Here is a 20,804-nt window from a genome sequence, read left to right as displayed (position 1 = left end):
TCAGTTGGTATTTAAGGACCTCCTGTGTTCCCCAGGTGCCCACCCAGAGCCTGACCCTGCTGAGAGCTCTGAGCTTGGCTTTCCCTGCTGAAGGCTGGAAGTTGTAATTGTGATGATTGCCCCGGAGCAGACGTGGTCAGGCTGGCTCTGTGAGTCACAGAGAGCTGCCCAGAAAGCACAGGAGAGAGGAGATCCCTTTCATGCTGCAGTCAAACCAGCAGCTCACCCAGTTAAAGGGAGGGCAGGGTGCAGGCCTGGCCCATCAGGGCTGAGACCTCGTGTCCTGCAGGGCTCAGCACCTCAGCAAAAAATAAACAAAATCTCTTGCTAATAGTGCTGTGCTCTCTGTGATGGAGGGAATAGTCCTGCAGGGAGCAGGGAGTGTCATGGGGGATAAGAGCTGCTCAACCTTTTCTCCATTTTCACAGCAGTTATCACACAGGGAATTAGCAAAGCCTTTAAAAAAAAACACATCCTTTAAAACCTTTTTAGAATTGCAGCAATGCTTGTTGCTTGTCTTGGGGAATTCTCAGAGCTCATCACACTCTGGGTGCTCAGCAGAGCTTCTGACCTAAACCCCTGCCCCAGGATGGGTTTTGGTTTAGGGATTCCAAATTTTTACTGGAGAATCTCTAAACCAATTCCTGAACCTCAGGCAGAACACATGACCTTAATATTCCCTGGGAAAAGAGCTGAACCCTCCATTCTGCCAACATTTCACAAAATAAGTGTGAAAAGGTGGGACAAAAGGGAAACCAAAGCTCTGAGCACCCACCCAGAGGTGTCCTGGGTGGTTTTCATGTCATTTCTCTGTAAAAGAACAAAATTTCCCTTGGAGGATTGCTGGCACGATTGGCATTGACACAGAAGATGAACTAAAGATGGAAATGATCCCAGAGCAGAGTGAGAAGCAGAGAGAGTTTCAGCTTCTCCTGGATCTGGTCTGGAAGATCTGCAAGGTTTGGGTTTTTTTTCCCATTTATTCTCCCTCTGTGTGCAGTGAACTTCGGGCAGTCACTGGGAAGGAAATGGAGACATTAAACACTAGAGGGAGGCAAAAGACTTTGCAGTAAACTCTGCAAAGCTCTCGTGTAATCAACATTTATTGGTGCTTTAGGTCCCCTGGACCTTTTATAGCTAAACCTTTTAGATCTAAAGGATTTAAGTTTAAATAGATAAAAAATTTGGGATATAAAAGTAGTTTAAGATATAAAAATAAAAGTAAACTCCTTGTTTTCCAGAGGTAAGCAAGGAGTTTAGAGTGCAGAACTGGGGGTTTGTGTGTCACAACATGATGAACTAAGAAATCTTACACAGGATTTAAGTTTAAATAGATAAAAAATTTGGGATATAAAAGTAGTTTAAGATATAAAAATAAAAGTAGTTCCAGAGGTAAACAAGGAGTTTAGAGTGCAGAACTGGGGGTTTGTGTGTCATAAGAAATCTCACACTAACATGGGTCCATAAGATGAAATATTTAAGGATTGGGGTCAAAAACATAAATATCTTTTGTTGGTTAATAAATCTTTAAAAGGTCTTGTAACTGAGGGTCTTGAGACCTTCTGAAGCAGGCTGTGAGGATGTGAGCTGAGCCCTCCCTTCCTGCCTAGGCAGAAGATAAGAAAATTAAACTCATCATCAAAACCAACTCAGAGATCCTGTCTCTAATTCCTTCCCAAATGTGAATTATCCCAGTATTATTCCTTCCCGAGTGAATTATCCCAAGATCCTGCCTTGATCCTTCCAATCCTGGTCCCAGGAGTGTTTCCATCCATCAGTGTCCCTGGGAGAACTCTGCTCTGCCAGCTGGGCAAGAGCTCAGGGGCTGGGAGGCCTCCAGGAGCAGAATGTGCAGCAGGAGCTGGGCAAGGAAAATCCTGCAAGGAAAAGAGGAATTTGGGCTGGCAGGGAGATCTGAGCTCCAGCAGGAAATGTCATCTTCCCTTCTGGACCTGCAAAATGAAATTTAGAAGGGCTGCCAGCCTTGCTCTCTGCTGGATGGTTTGAGCTCCATCCCCAGCTGCAGATTTGTTCCTTCCACAACATTTCTGGAGAGCTGAAATTCCTCTGGGGAATTTCACCCCATGACTCTGCCAGATCATGATGTCCCAGGTGGAAATTTTATTGGAATCACTGGAATAATGGGCTGGATCCACTCTGCACTTTGTCAGGCAGATGAAACAGCCTGGACCCAACCCAGGGCTGCAGGAAAATCCCAGCCCAGGCAGCACCCAGGAGCTCAACCCTCTGCACAACATTCCTGCTCCTGACCCAGCCAGGACTGGCATTTACAGCCCTGTGACTGCTCTGGGCTGTGCTGAACCACAAATCAAACCAAAAACGGGGTGAGAAATGCAGAGTTGAGCTCTGAGCTGAGCCCTCAGCCCTCGGTGTGCTTCCCTCTCCCTGTGAAATGAGGATATTGACATTTCCCCCCCCGAGCAAAGGAGCTCTGTGTGAAATGATTTCTGCCAGCCCAGGACAGGGATCAGCTTTTGCCATTGTTCCCCTGATGGATCCAGCAGATGGGAAAATGCCTGCTGGAATGATGGCTCATGGAACAGTGATGCAGGTGGTTTTATTTAAAGCAATAACATCAAAGCAAAACCTCTGCTGATTCAGCTCATAAAAATCATCGATGCATAAAATCCAACAGTAATTGTCAAGGAAGGAAAAGGGGAAGGGAGGACTGGGAGAACAGAGGAAGAAAAGGCAACCCAACCCCATAAATGCACACAAGACAGTTTAACTCTTTCATGAAGCATTTGCACCCTTGTGTGGGGGAGGAAAAAAAAAAGTGGATGTGGAAAAAATTCTGTGGGAACTGGAGGGAGATGGAATTAAGAAAAGCCATCTCTCCTCCACGTGATCTATCTTGGATGGAAGCTTCTGGTCCAGCCAGCAGCTTGGGAGTGTCTTCATTTACAATATTCCTTCCTGAAATCTGAAATCAAATGGAAAAGGGGGTCAGCACCTGGAGAGAGGTTTCAAACCATTCACAGAAGCACAGAAATATGGATTTGTTTCTAGGGTCACCATTCGCAAGCCTGATATCAAAATTCTCCCCCAGTGAGACAGACTGGGGGTGAATTATTGCCCAGCCCCAGCCTGCAGGAGAAGCTGCCAGGAGAATTCCATCAGGGACAGCTCCTGGGCTCTCCATTCCCTGCCTGGTGTCATTTCAGCCCCATTTATGAACCCTCATTCCCCTGGAGCGAGTCACGGAATCCCAGAGCTGATCACAAGCCCTGCCTGACCCAAGCGCTGCCCTCCACACCCAGGCACAGCCCTGGGGATTGATCCTGGCTCAGCAGGAGCAGGCCCAGCCCCCAGGGAGGGAGAGCTGCTTGCTTTGCTTGGATCAATCTCTGCCCATTACCCAGAGATTAATTCCACTCCAAACCCTCTCCTCCTGCTCTGCTTTCTGCCCAAACACCAGGCCAGGACATTTTTGTGCTGCCTCTCCCTCCCTCTGAGGTCACAGCAGAGCTCCAACCCTGCCAAGCTTTCTTTTTCCAACTGAGAAAAAAATTCCAATTTGTGCCATGCCCAAAGCTTTTAAAAGCCTGATCACTGCCTGTGGTTGTGGCTGTGTGATGAAAGGATGGGAAGGCAGCTGGCTCCTCATCCCTGGAGCTCTCTCATCCCTCTCTGGCTGTGCCTTGGTCACTCCCTGCTGGGCTGCTCCCACCAGAAGGTCCCTGCAGGCACCAATTTAGGGGAAGAAAGTGATGATTACCTTTGTCTAAATCAATGTTCTTTGCTGGGAAGCTTCTGGCTTGCTCAGCCTTCTCCTTCAGGATGTTGTTTTTGTAATCTGCACCAGGGAGGAGCAGAATTCACCCAGGCATCAGGACAGGGAAAGAAAACAAGAGTTTGGTGAGCAAGGCAGAGGTGATCAGCCCCTCCTCGCCGTGCTCCAGGCCTGGCACCTCTGGATTCTAGGAATTGTTAGTGGAGTTACTCAGCAGGAAAACAGCTCTGAGTCCATTTTAGCATTCTTCATTGTGCAAACCTCAGCTCCCTGCTCCTCACAGACCCTCCCAGCTCTGTCCCAAAGCTCACCTGGAGCTGACTGATGCAATTACCCACAGGTTTTGCTCTCCTGGGACACACACACAGAAGGATTTTTGCAACCCACCCTTGTCGGGGTCTCTCTCTCTCTAGCTGGTCAGAGTGACCCCGAAAAAGTTCAAAAGTTTCTTTTCCCAGCCCGGTGCTTGAAGAAGGAGTCAGGGCTCTTCATTTTTCGGTCTCAAGGTTATTTATTACATCTTATCTATAAAATCCTTTCTCCCTGTCCAGCCGAGATCAGCACAGTCAGAGGCACTCTGCCCTCCCCCAGGGCGGTGTTATCTTTATATACTACAAACTACCTGTACAATATTTACAGTCATTCTCCAATACCTATCATCTATATTAGACAGTGAGTTTCTACTCTAGACCAATCTAAAAGTGCCAACATCACCAGACAGGATGGAGGCAGAGAAGAAGAAAGGCTAGAAATACCCAAATCCCTCCATCTTGTCCCCAGAAACCCCTCTACCAAAAATCCCAAAACCTACATTTACACTCTGTGAGTACTTTATTTTTATATTATCTAAACTGCCGTGGCCTCCATCTCCTCCTGCAAAGGTGCCAAGCTGTTCCATGGCCCGATGGTGTTCTTGGGCTGTGTGCCAGGGTCTCTGAGCCCCCTGGCAAGGGTGCCAGGAACCTCCAGACTCCCAGAGGGATGTCCTGAGTTCCGACACACCCTCTGCACTTCCTTTCTTTACTTCCAATTTTTCGTTTGCTGGGGCCTTGACAGCAATTCCTAAGGTTTGCCAGCTTGTTCCTTTAAAGGTTGTGCCAATAAAACAATCAAAGGGACAATTATTTCCTGGTGCTGCAGACAAGAGCAGCAGGTTTTGAAGAGGATTCACTCCAAATCCCAGCCAGAACCAGGCCCTGATCAATTATTGACACAAAAAACTCGAGGCTGCAACTTCAAACCCCAGCAAGGAGCAGCATCCACCTCCAGGAATGTTGGAAATTCCCCAAATCCACCCAATAAATCCCAAAAAAACCCAATTTCACAGTGTGAGATGAGCTTCCTTCCCCCCTTCCCTTTCATTTTGCCACCAGTTCCAGAGGATTTGTATTTTCTCTTTTCTATCTCAGATTTTCTTCCTCTCACTCTCTTTTTATCTGCCCTAACTGCTGGCACAGATCTTGACAGAAGGCACAAATATTCACTGAATGATCTGACATCCAGGGAGGAGAAAATCAGAAATTTAAACCAGATTATTTGACATCCAGGGAGGAGAAAATCAGAAATTTAAACCAGATTATTTGACATCCAGGGAGGAGAAAATCAGAAATTTAAACCAGATTATTTGACATCCAGGGAGGAGAAAATCCAAAATTTAAACCAGATTATTTGACATCCAGGGAGGACAAAATCAGAAATTTAAACCAAAGGATTTGACATCCAGGGAGGACAAAATCAGAATTTAAACCCAGATGATTGGACATCCAGGGAGGAGAAAATCCAAAATTTAAACCAGATTATTTGACATCCAGGGAGGAGAAAATCCAGAATTTAAACCAAAGTGGCTTCAAGAGAAGGTGGAGACAACGAACTCAACCAACTCAGGACTTCTCCTTACCCAATTTTGGTCAAATAAAGTCCATCCCCACTTCCAGAGGTTAAAGAATGGTTTAAGTCACTTCCAAACATCCAAGTGCCACCAGAAATTTCAGCTTTCCGGGATCCTGGCCCGGCTGGGTGGCCAGGGGTACCTACCCAGCCTGATGTCTTCACTTTTGTGTGGGGTCAGGTCTGTCGTGTCCACTGTAAACTCTTTAAGATTCACATCCTTCCTGAAAAGGGAATCATGGGGGAAATGGTTTTGTCCCATCTTTTGACAACTGGCTCCTTTTCACATTTTTTCCCATTAGCTTTTCTAATTCTTTAGAGAATTTATTTAATTTTTAAATTTTTTTCCCCCACTTGCTTGTCCCGATCTTAGAACAACGGGCAGCCAATCCTGGAATTTCCTTTTCTTTTCACTTCAATCCCATCAAATAAGGCCTGGAGGAGCCCAGCTCCACGCTCCTGGCCCCATCTCACAGCAGATCTGGGCATTATTCCTTTCCCACCAGCTCCCAAGGACTTCTCACAGAATCTTCACCCCCAGTCAGCTCCATCCCACAGGGAAACAAGAGGAAATTCCATTGCCAAATCAGCCCCACAAACCATTTTCTCCTTCCACTTCCTCCTCCTAACCAGATTTTCAGCTGGTTTGGGCTCTTAGCTGAGGAGGAAATTTAAATTATTTCACTTAAATGCGTTCTAAACCTGATTAATGATATTAATGAGATGAAAGTTGATTGTACTTACTCTCCATATTTCTTCACGTTGTATTCATAACCTAAGCAGGAGGGAAAGGCAGAGAGAGCAGTCAGAGCCAGGGCAGAGCCACTCCTGGGGCTGGCCCTGGTGTGGCACCCACAGCCAGAGAGCCCAGTGTCCCTTTGTGGGACCCCAGAGCCACCACCACAGCCCAGGGACCTGCACACCTGAGCTCCCAAGAGACAAACCCCACCTGGGAAGGGATTTTCTTCTCTTTTATGGAGCAACTCAGCAAATCTGGAGTGGGGTTCAGCCAAAGCCTGGGGGTGATGACCCTGGAGGTCTTTTCCAACCCCAACAACTCCATGAAATCAAAACCTGGATTTTTTCCTCCACACCAGACCTGCAAATCCTGCACACCTGAGCTCCCAAGAGACAAACCCCACCTGGGAAGGGATTTTCTTCTACAGACCAAATCAGGAGTGGGGTTCAGCCAAAGAGGGATTGAGCCTGGAGGTCTTTTCCAACCCCAACAACTCCATGAAATCAAAGTCTGGATTTTTCCTCCACACCAGACCAGACCTGCAAATCCTGGACACCTGAGCTCCCAAGAGTTAAATCCCACCTGGGAAGGGATTTTCTTCTCTTCTGTGGAGGAAATCAGGAGTGGGGTTCAGCCAAAGCCTGGGGGTGATGACCCTGGAGGTCTTTTCCAACCCCAACAACTCCATGAAATCAAGGTCAGGACATTTTTACACCAGACCAGCCCTGGAAATCCTGCACACCTGAGCTCCCAAGAGACAAACCCCACCTGGGAAGGGATTTTCTTCTCTTCTATGGAGGAAATCTGGATGGGGTTCAGCCACAGCCTGGGGGTGATGACCCTGGAGGTCTTTTCCACCCCCAACAACTCCATAAAATCAAGGTCAGGACATTTTTACACCAGACCAACCCTACAAATCCTGCACACCTGAGCTCCCAAGAGACAAACCCCACCTGGGAAGGGATTTGCTTCTCTTCTGTGGAGGAAATCAGGAGTGGGGTTCAGCCTGGAGGGGATGACCCTGGAGGTCTTTTCCAACCCCAACAACTCCATGAAATCAAAACCTGGACATTTCTACACCAGACCAACCCTGCAAATCCTGCACACCTGAGCTCCCCAAGAGTTAAACCACACCTGGGAAGGGATTTGCTTCTCCCTTTTACAGAGTAAATCAGGAGTGGGGTTCAGCCTGGGGTTGACCCTGGAGGTCTTTTCCAACCCCAACAACTCCATGAAATCAAAACCTGGACATTTTTACACCTGGAAATCCTCCCTCTGGGCAGGTTCCTGGTTGGCCAGGAGGGGATCCCAGCTCCCTGCAGGAATCCTTTGCAGCACAGGTCAGGCTTTCCCTGGGCTCACCTCTGTGCCGGCGCCGGCGGGTGACGAGCGCCACGACGATGAGGAGGACGAGGAAGAGCAGCAGGGTGGCCAGGACGTAGCCCAGCTGCTGGAAGAAGTGCATCCTGCTCTCAGGGATGATGACATTGATGACATTGTGGCCCCTGACCACGTTTGGATCTGAGGGAAGGAGAGCAGGGCGTGGGGTCACAGGGGGGAATTCTGAATGGCAAGAATTAATTAGGATTTATCATCATTCCCAGGGTCCAGCAGGATCCCTTCCCTGGGATCAGTGATCCCTGGCCAGCAGGGTGTTCTTGCAGAAGGGAATTCCAGAGCAAAGCCAGCCCCAAACCTTCCAGAAGGTTCCCAACACAAACTCCAGGCAGCAGCCCCTCCTCGCCAAGGGTTATAATTTATGGAGTGGGAAGAGCTCTCAGAGCCAAAAAATGAAATAAAATCAATAAAATAAATAAAAAGCAGAGGAAAGCCAAGATTCCATTCCTTCTGAGGCTGCAGCAGGATTCCTGTCCCACAGCACAGGAAAGGGGAGCTCAGAACTTTTATGTGGAACATTTTTAATTTTTTTTTTTTTTAATGTAGATCTCAAATAAATAGGTCAATGTTTTACACATGTAAAGAGGAAGTGACAGTCAGAGGAATGGACAAAGCCAGCCCAGGACTCTGCTGGGAGAGGGATTTTTCCCTCAAAACTGATTGAAATGCCACCTTCACCCCCTTACAGGGAATTTTCACAGAGCACCTGGCAAGGTCAGGATGGAGCCTCCCATTCCCTTGGGAGCTCCCCTGCTAATTCCCAGAGGGATTAAGGGGAAAAGTGGAGGAAATAAGACCTGAAAACCACCTGGAAAGCCTCAGCACCCTCCAGCAGGTGTGTCCTGGCACTGGGATTGCTTCCAGATGTTTGGGCAGTTCCTTTCCAGCAGTTACAAACACCAACCCAGCAAAAATCAGATTAAATCAGGGTTGAAAGAAACACCCTGAAACCAGAGCTGATGGTTTGTCAATGCCAACAGCACTCCTGGAAAATCAAAAAGCTCGAGCAGCCTGCTCTCTTCTGGTGGCCCAGTGCTCCCCTCCAGCAGCACTCTGCTTTTCACTGGGAATTCCAGTTCTCCCTGGACACAGAGCTGGGATTTCCACCCTGCCAAGCTCAAAAAGATCCATCCAGACCCAGGAAGCCACAGGTGACAGCCCTGGCTCCTGGCTGCCACCACCAGATGGTGGCACAGCCAACAGAGGAATTTCTGTTCCTGCCTTTCTGCTCTCCCACAGAGCTGGGGGGAAACTTCAGGCAACACTGCAACAACCAAGAGTGGAAACAGAGAGTTAAGAATTGTGTCCCATTTGATAGCTGGGGAAACTGAGGCACAGAGGGACAGCTGAGTCCCCTGCCAGCGCCCAGAGCAGCACCGTGGGGTCACACTGACCCCTCCTCAATTTAGGCTGGGCTGATGAATTTTTTATTCTGTAAAAGATCTGAGATGTAATTTTTTATTCTGTAAAATAAGAAATTTTTATTCTGTAAAAGATGTGAGATGTGCTGATCTCTCAGCACATCTCACATCCACCCACCCCAAATTCACATTTTAACCACTGAGGAATAAATCCTAAAGGTGAGGGGAGAAACCTTAAGTTTAAGAAGTGCTTTAACATGATCTTTAACATCTTTTTAAACAGGAATTCTGAAATTTGGATGTCCTGGTCTCCAGCCACCTCTCTCAGCACTGCCTGGATTTTCTGGGCACCAACCTTAACCCCAGGGAAAAACTTGAGGTCTCTGTGACTTGAGAAAGCCAATTTCTACAGGAGAATAAACCTATTTAAAAATGAATGAATCAAAATTCTGTATTAAACAGCCAATAAATATTAAAGCACAATGAATATTTTAAAGTGTTAATAAAGAATTATACCCCAAAAAAATTAGACTTGGGATTTTTGTTTTCTTTTTCTGCCTGAACGAAGTGTGATGGTTTTGAGTTTGGACAGGCTGACAGATGATAGCTCAGGGCAGTGGAAAATATGAAAATTGGTTTATGGCACACAAGCACAAAAATAAAAAGAAAAGCTGAAGGGTGGAGGAAAATTCCTGGTGGTTGATTCTGCATGGTCTGGCACCTTGCAGAGCCCAAACATCCCTGCAAAGGGGAGAGAAACTCTGCTGGGAAGAGTGGTGACAGCAAAGGCAGGGCTGCATCACCCCCTGCCCACACCTCCATAAAGGCATGGAGGAAAGAGAGCCAATAAAAAGGGGAAAAATGCTTTTAAATTAATGTGATGGCTGCAGCAGTGCCCATCTCTGCAGGGACAGCACTCACCTGCAGCAGGGACTGTGTTCACCACCTGCAGTGCCCATCTCTGCAGGGACAGCCACTCACCTGCAGCAGGTGATGTTCACCACCCTCAGTGCCATCTCTCCAGGACACTCACCTGTGGCAGGCACCGTGATGTTCACCACTGCAATTCCCACCTCTCCAGGACACTCACCTACAGCAGGGACCCTGATGTTCACCTGCTGAGAACACCGTGATGTTCACCACCCTCAGTTCCCATCTCTACAGGGACACCACTCACCTGCAGCAGGGACCGTGATGTTCACCACCTGCAGTTCCTGTCTCTACAGGGACACTCACCTGCTGTGAACACCGTGATGTTCACCACCTGCAGATCCCATCTCTACAATGACACCACTCACCTGCGGCAGGTGATGTTCACCACCCTCAGTGCCCATCTCTCCAGGACACTCACCTGCGGCAGGTGATGTTCACCACCCTCAGTGCCCATCTCTCCAGGACACTCACCTGCAGCAGGTGATGTTCACCTGCTGAGAACACCGTGATGTTCACCACCTGCAGATCCCATCTCTACAATGACACCACTCACCTGCGGCAGGTGATGTTCACCACCCTCAGTTCCCATCTCTCCAGGACACTCACCTGCGGCAGGCACGGTGATGTTCACCACCCTGCTGTCCCTCTGGGGCTCGGTGACAGCCAGGTGGTAGATCCTGCGCTCGTGCAGCCCGCAGTAGTGGTGGTGCAGGTGGCACGAGTAGGTGCCCTCATCGGCGCTCTCCAGGCGGGAGATGCGCAGCGAGAAGTCCCCGAGGGCGAAGGCTCCGCGGCTCACGTTCATCTTCTGCCGCAGGAACTGGGGCCCGTAGGAGCGGCGCTCCCCGGAGGCGTACAGATCCACCAGGCGGTCAGCCCGGTCCTGCGGCACCCCCGGCGGCTGCCGGTCCCAGTGCACCACCTGCTGCTCCTCCTCGCTGTGCCGCTCCGTCCAGATGTGCTGCCGGTTGACGCAGGGCAGAGTCACCGTGCTGCCCTCCGGGGCCACCAGCACCGGCTTCTCGCCGTCCCAGTACTCGCTGGGCTCCTCGTCTGCTGGGGAACACAACTTGGAATGGGTGTGGGGCACCGGAGAGAAAAAGGAGGAGAAATCTGGGAGATGGGGAGAGGAGAACACGCTTCAACCTGAGCAGCAGCTTCTTGGGAGTATTGGAGTGAAAGGTGACCTAGAACAGACTGGACAGAGCTAAAGAATAAAGCAAGGAATTATAAAAAGGATCAAGGATCTACTCCATGGATCCAGCCTGGGCAGCACAAGAGCCTGGCCTCCTCACCTGCTGGGCAACACAACTCGGAATGGGTTTGGGGACTGGAGATAAAAAGGAGGAGAAATCTGGGAGATGGGGAGAGGAGAACACGCTTCAACCTGAGCAGCAGCTTCTGGAAATATGTGGAGTAAAAGCTGACCTAGAACAGACTGGACAGAGCTAAAGAATAAAGCTGGGATTTATGAAAAGGATCTCTTCGGTGGATCCACCCCCGGGCAGCACAAGAGCCCAGCCAGGGCTGCACCCAAGGTGAACCAAAATGGGCCCAAAATGAACCCAGGATGAACCAAAATGGTCCCAAAAAAATGGATGATCTGTCACAAATTGATCAGTTTTGGAGTGAATTGTCCCATCCCAGCTCCAGCCCAGGCAGTCCCACTCTTGTTTTTCTCTCTCCAGCCCACGGGGTTTGTGTTCCTGGAATCCTGAATTCCAAGTGTCAGGCACCCCTGAGACTGCTCCCAGAGCCTGGAATCCTGAATTCCAAGTGTCAGGGACACCCTGAGACTGCTCCCAGAGCCTGGAATCCTGAATTCCAAGTGTCAGGGACACCCAGAGACACCTGAGACTGCTCTCTTGGAATCCTAAAACTCCCCAAGACTGGAATCCTGTAGCACACCCCTTCCCAAAATCTTCCAAGTGCCACATGGCACAGCCTGAACGTGCACTAACATTACCAGCCCTGGCTGATAATTTATTATTTCACCAGTTTGTAAAATTTATTTCAACTTAATAAATTTCCAATTTATTTCACCAATTTGTAAAAAAATAACCCCACCTTTATCCTCTAAGATCCTTTGTGGATCCATTCCATGCAGCAAGGCCACTTTCTCCCCTTCCTAACTCAGAGTTAATCTCCTGCTTCAGAGAGCAGGAAGCGAATTCCCTCCACAGGCTAAGAATGGAACGAGGATCTTCATCCCAGCCCTGGGAGCAGGAAATGCTTTCCTTCCCACAAGCCCTAATTTCTGGAGGGGCTGAAGCAGCTCTGCTGTGCTTGGCTCGAGGAAAGGAATGAGAGGAGAGCCCGAGCTCAGAGGAGCAGATTGGGGCTCTCAGGGGGGTTTTGTTATTGGCACTTCCAGCCCAGCGGCTCCACTGGGGTCACCCCGAGGTTTAAATGGAATTTTAAGGTGGGTGGGTGGGATCCCTGCAGCTGCCAACAGCTGTATTTGAGCTGGGCTTTGGGAGCTGGGCTTTGAGAGCTGGGCTTTGGGAGCTGGGCTTTGAGAGCTGGGCTTTGAGAGCTGGGGTTTGGGAGCTGGGATTTGGGAGCTGGGATTTGGGAGCTGGGATTTGGGAGCTGGGGTTTAGAGCTGGGCTTTAGAGCTGGGGTTTGGGAGCTGGGCTTTAGGAGCTGGGGTTTGGGAGCTCGGATTTGAGGGCTGGGCTTTAGAGCTGGGGTTTAGAGCTGGGGTTTAGAGCTGAGCTTTGTGCTCTGGTTTAAGTACAGGCTGCCCAGGGCAAGCTCAGCAGCCAGAGCACAGGCAGGTCCTTGTGGCTGAGCTGAGGGTGGGGATTGTCACCAGGGGCAGACTGACTTGTCACCAGGGGGGGACTGAATTGTCACCAGGGGGAGACTGAATTGTCACCAGGGGGGACTGAATTGTCACCAGGGGGGGATTGTCACCGGGGGAGACTGAATTGTCACCAGGGACTGAATTGTCACTGGGGGGGATTGAATTGTCACCAGGGAGGGAATTGTCACCAAGGGGAGACTGAATTGTCACCAGGAGAAGACTGACTTGTCACCAGGGAGGATTGAATTGTCACCAGGGATTGAATTGTCACCAGGGAGGGAATTGTCACCAAGGGAGACTGAATTGTCACCAGGGTGGGAATTGTCACCAGGGTGGGAATTGTCACCGGGGGAGACTGAATTGTCACCAGGGACTGAATTGTCACTGGGGGGGATTGAATTGTCACCAGGGAGGGAATTGTCACCAAGGGGAGACTGAATTGTCACCAGGAGAAGACTGACTTGTCACCAGGGTGGGAATTGTCACCGGGGGGACTGAATTGTCCCCAGGGCTGTGCTGCTGCTGCAGCAGGGCCAGTTTGGCAAGGACCAGGAGCAAACCCTGAGCTGAGCAGGCACCGTCTGGCCGAGGATGAGGAGAGGTTTGTGAAGGACCCTCTGAAGCTCAGGGGAGCAGCACAAAGAGCACAGAGAGCCCCGGGTGCTCCTGTGGCACCTGGAAAGCAGAGCTGGCCCCACACCCACCTCTCTGGGCCACCACCAGCTGGATCTTCACCGTCTCGTACAGGTGGCAGTAGTGGTGGTGAAGGTTGCAGGAATAGGTGCCTGCATCGCTCTCTGCAACACCTGAGGGCAGGGAGAGAGAGGAAATCAGGGGTTTACTGAGACAATGGTTATTTGTGTCATTTGCAGAAATTCAGGGGTTTTGACTTAGACAATGATTATTTATGTTATTTGCAGAAATTCAGGGGTTTTTACTTAGACAATGATTATTTGTGTCATTTGCAGAGAGAGAAATTCAGGAATTTTAATTTTACTGAGACTGGTTATTTGTGTCATTTGCAGAGAGGAATTCAGGAATTTTACTGAGACTGATTATTTGTGTCATTTGCAGAGAGGAATTCAGTGATTTATACTGAGACTGGTTATTTGTGTCATTTGCAGAGAGAGAAATTCAGGAATTTTACTGAGACTGGTTATTTGTGTCATTTGCAGAGAGAAATTCAGGAATTTTACTGAGACAATGGTTATTTGTGTCATTTGCAGAGAGAATTCAGGAATTTTACTTAGACAATGATTATTTATGTTATTTGCAGAGAGGAGTTCAGTGATTTATACTGAGACTGGTTATTTGTGTCATTTGCAGAGAGAGAAATTCAGGAATTTTACTGAGACTGGTTATTTGTGTCATTTGCAGAGAGGAATTCAGGAATTTTACTGAGACTGGTTATTTGTGTCATTTGCAGAGAGAAATTCAGGAATTTTACTGAGACTGGTTATTTGTGTGATTTGCTGAGAGGAATTCAGGATTTATACTAAGACTGGTTATTTGTGTCATTTGCAGAGAGGAATTCAGGGTTTTACTGAGACAATCCCCACCTGGGGACTCCACCACCTCCCTAAGCAGCAATTCCCACGTTTACCAACCTTTTCCAGGGGAAAAATTCCTCCTTTATCCAGCCTGAACCTTCCCTGGGGCTGCTGGAAGCTTCACTTTGAAGCAAAACCAGAGAGCAAGGCATGGGTTTGGGGGAAATTCCTCAAATTCTTCCTGCCTTGAATCTCCAGCCGAAATCTCCACTTCCCCAAGTGCCCAATGAGCAGAAATTAATTAATGCAACTGCCCAGGCATGCAGGAATTTGGGAAGAGGGGATGCTGAGAGGGTTTTGATCTGCTGAGTGTGCTGAGCTGAGCAGGTTTTCTGGGACAGAGCTGGAGGTGCACAGGTAACCATGGTGAGCACTGAGATTGCTCCCTAACCCTGAATCCCAAGTGTCAAGGACAGCCAGGACACCTCAAACTGATCCCAGACCAGGGGTGGGCACTCCCCCACCTCCCTGGGCAGTTCCAAACCCTAAAATTCCTCCTGAGAATTCCACTTATTAACCTGGTACTCACAGAATTGACAGAATGGCCAGGCTGGAACAGACCTTAGAGATCATCAAGTCCATGCCCTAAAACCCCAACCAAACCATAAATTCATCAAAAACCATCCTGTGAACCACCCATTCCCACCAAAACCCATCGAGGGGGAAAAAACCTCCACACCTCTGATCACCAGTGAGAAATTCCCATTCTCAAGGATGAGGATCCTGGTTGTAGGAGCTGTAGACACTAGAGATCAAGTCCAACCCATGCCCTAACACCCCAACCAAACCATAAATCCATTCATCAAAAACCATGCTGTGAACCACCCATCCCCACCAAAACCCATCGAGGGGGAAAAAACCTCCACACCTCTGATCACCAGTGAGAAATTCCCATCTGCAAAGGCATTCTGGAGGATGAAGATCCTGGCTGTAGGAGCTGTAGACACTAGAGATCAAGTCCAACCCATGCCCTAACAGCTCAACCAAACCATAAATCCATTTATCAAAAACCATGCTGTGAACCACCCATCCCCACCAAAACCCATCGAGGGGAAAAAGCCTCCACACCTTTGATCACCAGTGAGAAATTCCATCTCACTTCTAGCGTGAAGATCCTGGTTGTAGGACTGTAGACACTAGAGATCAAGTCCAATCCCACACCCTAACACCTCAACAAACATAAATTCATCAAAAACCATGCTGTGAACCACCCATCCTCACAAAAACCCATTGAGGGGGAAAAAGCCTCCACACCTTTGATCACCAGTGAGAAATTCCCATCTGCAAAGGCATTCTCGGGCATGAGGATCCTTCCCTGGTTGTAGGAGCTGTAGACACGCTGGTCCCCAGCCGAGTACATGTCACAGAGCCTCTCCATCCTGCTGTCCCCAGAGTAGGAGCTGAGCAGGTCCCAGTGCACCACGCGCTGCCGGTCGTTCAGGCGGTCCTGGGTCCACACCATGCGGTGGCTCTTGCAGGGCAGCAGGGCCTGGGAGCCCAGAGCTGCACTGATGTTCAGCACAGACACCACCACGCTGCTGGGGTTGGAGGCATCAGCTGGGACTGCAAAAATCCCAAAAAAAAAGAGTTGTAGGGTTATGGATTAAATGGGGGGTGGGATGGAGCTGCTGGAATCTCTGGGCGTTTTTGATTGGGCATGGAGTGATGTCATGGAGAGTCCTGAGCTGGAAGGGACCCAGAAATCACTGATCCAACCTTAGCCCTGCACAGACACCCCAACAACCCCACCCTGTGCCCCCCTGAGAGGGATCCAAACCCTCCTGGAGCTCTTGGGGCTGGGACCATTCCCAGGGCAGCCTGGGCAGTGCCCCCCTCAGGGAGAAGGACCTTTCCCTAATAAATCAAACTTTAGCAGAGATTTCATTCCTGGCTGTTATCAGGACTGCACACCTGAGCTGTCCCACCCACCCTCCCTAACCCTGAGCCCCAGTCCAGTGCAGGTTTAGGGGCACCAGTGCATGCATGCAATGCTCCATGAAGTCAGGAATGGCAGCCCCTGTGCATGCCCTGGGATCAGGGACCCTCTCCCTCCTCTCATGATCACAAACCCCAGCAGATTCCCAGAGATGCCACTCACCTGAATAGGAGCACACAGAACCTGTCAGAGCAGAAAATAGAGAGTGTCACTGACAACAAAAGGATAAAAAAGCTACAAACACACCCCAAGCCAGCAGCCTCTGGCACTGCTCCATCTATTTCCCCTTCCCTGCCAATGCTGATGTGAAATCTGGGTGGTTTTATCATTCCCCACTCCAGCCACACTCTGAATTCTGTGATGCTCTGGGTGTTTTTATTCATTTCCCACTCCAGCCTCACTCTGTTTCACAGTGAATTTGTGATGCTCTGGGTGTTTTTATCCATTCCCCACTCCAACCACACTCTGAATTCTGTGATGCTCTGGGTGCAGCAGCTCTGGCTGTTTTTATTCATTCCCCACTCCAGCCTCACTCAGAATTCTGTGATGCCCTGAGTGTTTTTATCCATTTCCCACTCCAGCCACACTCTGTCTCACAGTGAATTTGTGATGCTCTGGGTGTTTTTATCCATTTCCCACTCCAGCCTCACTCTGTCTCACTCTGAATTCTGTGATGCCCTGGGTGCAGCAGCTCTGGTGTTTTTATCCATTCCCCACTCCAGCCTCACTCTGTCTCACAGTGAATCTGTGATGTTCTGGGTGTTTTTATCCATTCCCCACTCCAGCCTCACTCTGTCTCACAGTGAATTTGTGATGCTCTGGCTGTTTTTATCCATTTCCCACTCCAGCCTCACTCTGTCTGAATTCTGTGATGCTCTGGGTGTTTTTATTCATTTCCCACTCCAGCCTCACTCTGTCTCACAGTGAATCTGTGATGTTCTGGGTGTTTTTATCCATTCCCCACTCCAGCCTCACTCTGTCTCACAGTCAATTTGTGATGCTCTGGGTGTTTTTATCCATTTCCCACTCCAGGACCTGGAGCTTCTAAACCTCAGCTGCCCCCAGAGCTGCCAGGACAGAACTCAACTGTGGCTTTCATTCCAGGATTTCAAGTTCCAGGGGATGGAGAATCACTTTGTCTTCTCTGGGTGATGTAACCACAGAAAACAAAACCCCAAAAAAAACCCCAAAAGCCAATTCTGTGCTGTCCCTGACACGTTCTGTGCTGACTCAGCAGGATCCCAGAGATCCTCTGTGGTCCCACAGCAGAGGAAGAGGAAAGCAGCCTGGAAAACGATTTCTTAATCCCTTGTAAAAGGCAGAGCCAGCTCTTACTTCTTGAATCCCGTCCATTTTTCATGGGAAGAATTAAGTTACAAAAAAAAAAAAAAACAAAAAACAAAAAACCCACAAACCAAAAAAAACCTCAAACCCCCAAAAAATCACCCCCCAAAAAAACAACAACAAAAAAAAACCCTCAAAAAACCCAAAAAAACCACCAAAAAAACCCCCAAAACCCCCCAAAAAACCCCAAAAAAACCCTAAAAAAAACCCTAAAAAAACCCTAAAAAAACCCCTAAAACTCCCCAAAAAAAACCCCAAAACCCCCCCAAAAACTGTGGGCAAAGCAGAAGCAAAAGGCTGGGGCTGTGAAAGATGTGTGACACGCTCAGGGCTCTGCAGGCAGCGTCCCTGGAGCAGGACAAGGACACAGAACTGTCCCCTGAGCCCTGCGGGGACAATGCTGGGACCCAGGAGCTGCTGGAGCTCCTCTTTCCTACCGGGGGATGCAAAAAGGAGCAGAGCAGAAAAGGAGAAGCCCTTCCCCCAAATCCCTGTGAGCCAGATTCTCCCCACAAACCCCTCTGGGCTTCCTTGGGCTCTCTGGGGTGGTGTCACAAGGATGCCAAAGGCAGCAGTGCCACCACGCTGTCCCCAAACCCTCTGGGGGGGGGGTGGCTGTGGCTCCATCCTGACTCCTCAGGGGGCTGAGAGGCCCTGGTGGCTTTGGGTGAAGCAGGGACATAAATGAGCCCAGGATTTTTAAAGCCTGGAGAAACATCTGGGCTCATCTGGAAGAGGGAGATGGTGAGCAAAGAGCTGATCCCAAACTGCTCCCAGCCCAGCAAAGACTCAGCTTAACTGAACTCCCCTTCAAAGCCAGGCTTGGAGCTGGGATTTTTTTTCTCTAAATCTCTGCCTTTGTTTATTTTTTTTAAAGGCTTCCTGGGACAGCTTTCCCAGCAGCAGAATCTCCCACTTTCCCAAAAAAAAAAAAAAGCTTTTAAACACCCCTTGAGCCCCAACAATTCCTGCAGGTGGGAACATGCAGAGAGCAGGAATGTGCTGCCTGTGCAGAAAGGAGAATCCTTGTGTGTGTGTGTGTGTGTGTGTGTGCAAGGAGCCAACCCCAGGATCCCTCAGAGATGTGCCCCAGATTTTTTTGGGATTTTAGCAGAGCTTTGAGAGCCTCCCCTGCCCTGGGAGCTCCCCCCGGGATGGTTTTTAGGATGGATTTTTTTTTTTTTGAGCCATGAGCACTCCAGGGAGTGGTTCCTGCGCAGGAGGAGGTCACAGATTTCCTCACAGCACCTCCCCATCCTCGTTTTTGAGTTGTCACCTGGTTTGGGTGGGCTCAAACACCCAAAGTGCACCTGGAGCTCTGTCAGAGCTCAGCCCTGCTCAGGTGGCACCTCAGCAGCCCAACCTGCTCTTCCTGCCCTGGGTGCTCTGCCAAAGCTCCCTGGGACTCACTGGACTGGTTGGGGCTTCTGGAGGACACAGCTCTGGCCTCTCCTCCTCCTCCTCCTCCTCCTCCTCCTCTCTAAGCCACCCCTCTGCCCAGATTTCTGAGCCCCTTTAACCCTTCAGTGCCCGTGACTGAGCCCATGCCTTGCCAGCTCCTCAGCCTTGCCCTGGTGACAGGGATGAGGCAGGGAGCAGAGGGAGAGCTGCTCACCTTGTTCCACCCCAGCAATGAGGAACTGAGGGGCTCAGGTGTCACCACAGCCTTCTGGAAGGGCTGGGAAGAGCAGGGGGGTCACCAGACCCCGAAAAACTTCTCACTTCCTACTCCTTTCTGGCACATTGCCACCCAAAAATGAACTCTGTGTGTGTCTTTATGCTGACAAGAGAAAAAGAAACCCAAAACCCCCACATCTTTTTTTCCCCTTGCTCTGAACCCTCTCTCACACTCCCCCCCCCCCAAGCTGTTTCTGCTTCTTCAAACATAAAAAAATAACTTTAAATCCTGTAAATCTGACCCTGAGAGCTTTGCTGTACTCACAGCCAAGCTCATTGCTTTTGAATTTGCTGATAGGAAAGAAAAACTTGCACAAACATGCAGAACAGAGCTCCAACAGCCTCAAACATTTTTTCCATTCTCTGCCCAAAAAGCAGAGAGGAAACCTCCGATGAAAAGAGAGCAAATTCAGGAATCTGAACAAAATCTTACAAAGGTAATCTTGCAGCCACCCCCCCAGCCCCGTTGTGCAGCTGAAATAAAATCAACCCCCCCCAGAGCAGCAGCCCAGAGCTTACTTTGCTGGAGCAGAATCTGCCACAGGAGGAGTTTCACAAGTTGCTCCATTTCTTCCTTCGTCTCCTCGGAGTTTTCGCCTCTCTCCAAAAACAAACTGAAGATTTTTTTTTGGTTGTTGTTGTTTTTAACTTTCTTTTCTTTGGAAAACGCTCTGACCTCATCAATTTACATCCCCAGAGCTGAGAGCAGCTCAGATTGAGCAGGATTACTCCACCTCCAGCTCCCCACCTCCTTCCCTTCCCTTCCCCAAGACTTTCTGCAGATCCCTCTGCTCCTTCCCCTCCCTCGGGCACCTCCCCAGCCCTCCCTCACTCTGACATCAAACTTGGGCCCACAAAACAAATCCTTCTCCCTCCCCCTGGGGATGGAACCAATTTTCCTCGTGCTTTACTCCATCCAGCTGTTCCTGCCTTTGTCTGACACTGCTCCAGAGTGGATTTATTCTGCTGCCTTCATCGGGGGTTTGATCTCCTCATATGGTTTCACTTCCAGCTCCAGTCTCCAAAGACAGCCCAGAGAACAACATTTACCCTGTCCTGTGGTTTGTGAGCAAGGGCTGGCTGTTTACAGGAAAATCACAATGGGTATAAAGTCAGGAAATAGAGAATAAAATAGGAAATAAAGTGGCTGCTGCTAGGATAATTAAAAGTAAAATTATATATTGGAGGAAAATGAAAACAGGGTCGATTTTTCTGTTTTCTCACTTTCTGTTGTCAGGTTGTTGTTGCTTGTGGTCAACACCATTTATGGATTGGATTTGCTGGATTTTACAATTCAATCAAATTAATCATCAAGTGAAGAGAGGGAATTAAAACTCACTGTCCTTAAATGTCTGTGGGACTCCAGGAGAACTTAAAAACAAAAGTCAGGAGCCTTCCCGTGGGATCCATGAGCAG

The 20,804-nt window shown here is 49.2% G+C and overlaps 1 protein-coding gene across 3 annotated transcripts; it reads right to left on the bottom strand.

Moving 5' to 3' along the window:
- Nucleotides 1-2,561: 2,561 nt before the first annotated feature.
- On the bottom strand, nt 2,562-20,192 carry MXRA8 (matrix remodeling associated 8). Of its 3 annotated transcripts, none has more exons than XM_050982691.1 (10): nt 19,908-20,189; nt 16,530-16,550; nt 15,686-15,994; nt 13,586-13,687; nt 10,679-11,128; nt 7,743-7,901; nt 6,386-6,416; nt 5,789-5,865; nt 3,740-3,817; nt 2,562-2,944 (listed from the first exon to the last, which is right to left on the bottom strand). In XM_050982691.1, exons 1-10 carry the CDS (start codon nt 19,954-19,956, stop codon nt 2,919-2,921), a joined length of 1,302 nt encoding a protein of 433 aa, XP_050838648.1. In that variant the 5' UTR covers nt 19,957-20,189; the 3' UTR covers nt 2,562-2,918. The 3 variants fall into 3 exon arrangements, with proteins under 3 accessions (XP_050838648.1, XP_018775906.1, XP_050838649.1); XM_018920361.3 differs by having other exon boundaries at nt 10,679-11,125; XM_050982692.1 differs by lacking the exons at nt 2,562-2,944; nt 3,740-3,817; nt 5,789-5,865; nt 6,386-6,416; nt 7,743-7,901 and adding an exon at nt 10,416-10,543 and having other exon boundaries at nt 10,626-11,128; nt 19,908-20,192.
- Nucleotides 20,193-20,804: the final 612 nt, after the last annotated feature.

Source organism: Serinus canaria, chromosome 21 (genome assembly GCF_022539315.1).
Source record: "Serinus canaria isolate serCan28SL12 chromosome 21, serCan2020, whole genome shotgun sequence".
Taxonomy (NCBI): domain Eukaryota; kingdom Metazoa; phylum Chordata; class Aves; order Passeriformes; family Fringillidae; genus Serinus; species Serinus canaria.
This window is presented reverse-complemented; position numbering and strand designations above follow the sequence as displayed.

What these genes read in the sequence shown, in the direction of transcription:
- MXRA8 (XM_050982691.1), bottom strand. Translation starts at nt 19,956, where the DNA reads ATGGAGCAACTTGTGAAACTCCTCCTGTGGCAGATTCTGCTCCAGCAA. An exon ending in TTTCTCACTGGTGATCAAAG is followed by an intron (nt 13,688 to 15,685) that starts GTGTGGAGGCTT and finishes CCCTGCCCTCAG; the next exon opens with GTGTTGCAGAGAGCGATGCA. An exon ending in AACGTGAAGAAATATGGAGA is followed by an intron (nt 5,866 to 6,385) that starts GTAAGTACAATC and finishes TTCCCTTTTCAG; the next exon opens with GAAGGATGTGAATCTTAAAG.